The 4,635-nt window shown below is 39.7% G+C and overlaps 1 protein-coding gene across 1 annotated transcript in view; it reads right to left on the reverse strand.

Annotated features, from left to right (window-relative positions):
• Positions 1 to 616: 616 nt before the first annotated feature.
• Positions 617 to 4,635, reverse strand: part of LOC102201853 (zinc finger SWIM domain-containing protein 6-like) — a 47,826-nt gene continuing 43,807 nt past the window's right edge. The window contains exons 13-14 of the mRNA XM_005720072.1: positions 4,466 to 4,547; positions 617 to 2,698 (exon numbers count right to left, since the gene is read on the reverse strand). Of these exons, the coding sequence (XP_005720129.1) occupies positions 1,833 to 2,698; positions 4,466 to 4,547 (948 nt within the window). The 3' untranslated portion in view covers positions 617 to 1,832. The remainder of the gene's footprint in view (positions 2,699 to 4,465; positions 4,548 to 4,635) is intronic.

Below are 4,635 nucleotides of genomic sequence, written 5' to 3' on the forward strand. Positions count from 1 at the left end.
GTGTTTCTTCCCCCATACAACATCGCAAAATCATTACACTTTATACATTTACGCTTGTTAGTAAGTGGTCTTATTATTTGCTGCCTTTGAAAGATAACTGCCAAGTTTGTTGATGTGTTGACACAAAAAATTCTGTGAGCTACATTTAAAAACAAAAAAAATCTGCTGCATAATGATAACAGTGGTCAGCGGGGTAACTTCTAAACATCAGAAAGCAGCAAAAAATAAATAAATAAAAATGTTTGGTATTGGTGAACAGTCCAAGATTTCCAGTGTCTATACTGTTAAGACACCAAAAAGCAACAGATTTACATTTCATTTGAGCTGCATACTTGGTTTTTTATGCCATCATAAACCAGAATCATTTGAAAGTGCTTTAACCTCCTAGGACCTGGCGTCCACACATGTGGACATCACATTTTGGGTTATTTAGACCAAAATATTCAATTTTGCACTACATGGGCCTGACATCCACTTACGAGGACATTATACTACTACTGTTCTATCAAAATTTTAAACGAATATCCTCATATGTGGCTCTTATTTTTCTTTTTAAAAAAAAAAGGTAAAAAAAAAAAATCTGGTAATTCTTTGTTTTTACATTCATCGGGCCCCAATATGCACAAATATCAAAGAGAAATGAAAAATGCATGTCGTGGAAGAGTTCGTGTCTTCGGAGGTTAAGGAAAAGACCATACAACGTTCGAGAAATAGCTCTACCATTATCATACACTTGTTGTCAGTGGGAAGGAAGAACTCCCTGAACAGACTGAACAGGAACTCTAAAATGTAATTCCTGCTTATCTTTTAAACATTTAATAAGAATTATGGTTCGGCACTACAATATCACAAATTGGTGGAGCGGTACCTATAACTTTGTGATTATATTGCAGTTCAAAGTAATACATTTAATTAGAGATCCAATTACTTAATCTATCCGTGGATCAACAGAAAATAATAGTTGGCAACTATTTAAATAATTAAAAACATTTTCAAAAGAATACTGTCAAATAAGAAAAATTGTTGCTTTTCTGTGTCTCTACTATGATGATGCCACACTGACTCCAGGATGTGGTGATGAGTGGCCATTAAAGGTAGATTCCTTCCTCTGGTTCTCGAAGGCTAAATATAATCACTAGCAGATAAAGTTTTTGGGCATTACTCTTGCTGCAGTTATGACTATGGTTGTAGCTACTGCTACTGGGGTGAAGATGATTTACAAGTTACATGTCTGATTAAAGCCCCAATGGGAACGTCTGTATTTACAGTACTGTCTTGGCCGACATCACAATTGTATGCGTTATAAGAGCAACTATCTTGGAACGAACATGGTCACAGTATAGCCATTAGCTATCCACCAGTAGCAACTAACTCTACATTCAGAATTATTTATGTGACAAAAGACTCGGTGCATTTGTATATCTATTTATGGTGAAATAAGCTGGATAAGGACAGAACCGGTATGAAAAGCCTCAAATCTCCCAAACAAAAAAGTGTGTACACTCTGTTTTAGTCTTGGCCCCGGGTGTTGCGGATATGGTTTACAGTCTTTTTTTCCCCTCCAAATTTTAAACTTTACTCTAAAACCTTTTGGGCCAGATTCTAGTGTTGGCTACCCAACACTAGAATCTGTGTGTGATCATGCTCGGTAACGTTTTAACGTCACAGTCTTAAATATTTGCCTTGAGGAAATTGTGTTATCCATCAGAATAAGATTCACATGTAAGTTGTTTTAGGTGGATTTTCACTTCAAGTTAGAAAGGATTTAAAAAAAAGGAGACAACAAACAAAACAACAACAACAAAAATACAATTTGGTCATATGATCGTCTTTTAACCAAATCTCTCTCGAACAAGCATCATGAGCTTCTTCTTGCCCTTGTATATCTGTTTTAGGTTGTCTATGAACTGTGTGAACTGGATGTGTCCGTCGTGTGCCATGAGAAATGTTTCTCTGGCTTTGCTGAGGAACTCGATGAACTCGCTGTAGTGGCGTGGGCTGATGTGCGTCAGCCGAGAGTGCGTTGTGTTGATGTAGGCCCCGATTGTGGCGTCCAGTAGCTGCCTGAGTGGAGTTTTGTCCAGAGACATCAGCTTTCCAGAGTTTCTGCGACTGTGTAGTGCCACCATGCCACCTGGTGTTGTTAGAGTGCACCGGCGTAAAATGTCCGACAAGACAGTGGCACACTTCACACTCTTCACCACTAGAGGGATGACGGCTGCCAGTTCGTTTTTACCCAGGGAGTGGCTGAGAGCACATGCCCAGAGCACATCATTAATGGCCGGGTGTGTGTCTTGGTTGTAGCTTAGGTTCAGGTGAGTCATGGCTAACGTTGCTAGTTTGTATGCCCTTGCTGGATAACCGCGGTGCTCCATGTAGCGTGCTATTGTAAACAGCTGTGTGTAGTTCATTCCAGTGGCAGCTGCATCCAGTACAATCTTATAGGCTGTTTCAAAGGCATTGTGGTCCTTTTCACAGAGTGTCAAAGCTGAGAGGGCACAGTTTTGGGGGTCCTTCATGGCACACTGCAGGGCTAAGGTGCGGGCAGAGTTGGCCAGGTTCTCCTGCTGATGGCAGTCCAGATGCAGGCGGACAATAGTGCTGTTGGACATGACAGTGCTAGCCACAACACTGGTTGCTTCAGTGGGGGTAAAGAGGGTGAACCAGTTCTGCATGATGCTGTCCAGAGCAAACACGCCTAGAAAGACAGAAAAAGAAATCTTAGCTTGACAGTTAAGAGGTTTTTAAAGTGAAGCTTTCAATCGCAAATGTCACTAAGTATGCTCTACATTTACCACATTTCCCGATGAAAGTCTAGTACCGAAAGCGTGTGAAGTGTAAATCATAAGACAGGAGATCTAGTGATGCTGAAAACTGAAACATCATTATCCTTCCATGCAAAAACCTTGAACGAATCCAAGCAGAAAGAAAAAGGCAATCTAAAAGGACTATTATATTTTGAACCTTTCAAAACCACCGTACATATTTTATTTAACAAAACATGCAATACAGTTCTGATCTGGCCTTGTAAATGAAAATCATTAATTAAAACAGCTTATTACATTGTAATTGGACAGTTTGTTGCTAATTCTTCTGACATTATATGATTTGGCCCCCACTCCACACCAGGCTGGCATTTTCTCAATGAATCCATTCAAAGTCCGCTCACAGAAACAGGGTCCCCTTGTCACTCCCCTGCATTCACAAGAGATCATCTGGAAGGAGGGTTTTCCTCTGTAGAGCTCCCTCCCTCTGGACTTAGCTTCCTGTCCACTTCAGGGAAATCAGCCACTGGGTTTCAGTATTCAAGGCCAAACATAAGGCCCACTTAATCAACCAACAGCCCACAATCTCCCATAATTACTGACCTTCCAGTCATTCCATCTCCCTTGCAGAGAGCTTTCCAAAACCCACTTATGAAGTCTGACCTGCTGTTTCGCAAAAGTCCCTAAATCTCTAAGCATTCACAGGCACAAACATCTTTACAATCTATTTGTAGCTAACTGTTTGCTATTCCCTTCCCACAACAGGGCACAGCAGGCCTGTCGAGCTTTTTCTACACATGTATGAGTAGACTCTGTGGTGCAATAGAAAGACAAACTGAACTGCATTGTACTTTATAGAAAATTTAACCACAAGCACAGCAGCAGTGTAAGAACTGAAATAAACAGTGTGCTTAAAAAAGCAGTCCGTTTATTGCTGGTTACTCATGATAACAGCATAACATAAATGACAATCTTCTCCAACTTCATGTCTTGGACTCCTGTTTTAAGTCCACGCTTTAAGGCCAATCCTCCCTGAAGCCAACTCTCTTCTAATTGGCTGTTCCTTCCAAACATAATTTTAGTTTAATTATTAGACAGTGTAGACTGTGTTATTGTATGTTAAAGTATTCAGATACAACCTAACCTGTTACTTTTTAAGTTGCATAACCGATTAAATGTTATTGCATGACCAAGATTTGCGCTGATTCTGTCTCATAGATGGCAGGGGAACAAACATAGATATATATAAATCTTATAAAGTTTGTATCTGTCTTGTGTGAAACTTGTATGAAAAGCATACAAGAGTGAAAACAGATATAAGATCCCTTGAAAAATTATACAAATGAAACTTGTATGTTTTGGATACTTACTAAAACAATATATGAAAGTAATGAGAAAGTGGCCACTTTCATGAGTAAATCATACAAGCCTTATATGATTCACTATATGAAGTAGGCCACATCTTATGCAAGTCTTTTGTAAGTTTTTACTATTTCTTTTCCATATGGGACTGCTGCAATGCTCTCACTCTTAAACCTGTGCATGGCACATATAAGAAGTTTTATCCCAAAATTTCACCATTAGATGATATTAATATGCAGAAACACAATTTATATAAAAAGACACCATTGACACCTCTGACACAATTAGCACTGTAAAGAGGGTGTGTGTCACGATTTCCTCTGGTATGAAAAACTCACCGACTTCAGTAGCACAGGTGACAAGCCAGCGCACCATCTCTCTCCGACGCCAGTTCAGTGTAGACAGGGTCATCCTCATCACCTTTACGAAACACAAAATTAAAGTCTGTACAGTGTGTGTGTGTGTGTGTGTGTGTGTGTGTGTGTGTGTGTGTGTGTGTTCCTGTCTA

The sequence above is a fragment of the Pundamilia nyererei genome, unplaced genomic scaffold, assembly GCF_000239375.1.
Source record: "Pundamilia nyererei isolate P.nyererei 1_Seehausen unplaced genomic scaffold, PunNye1.0 scaffold00002, whole genome shotgun sequence".
NCBI lineage: Eukaryota > Metazoa > Chordata > Actinopteri > Cichliformes > Cichlidae > Pundamilia > Pundamilia nyererei.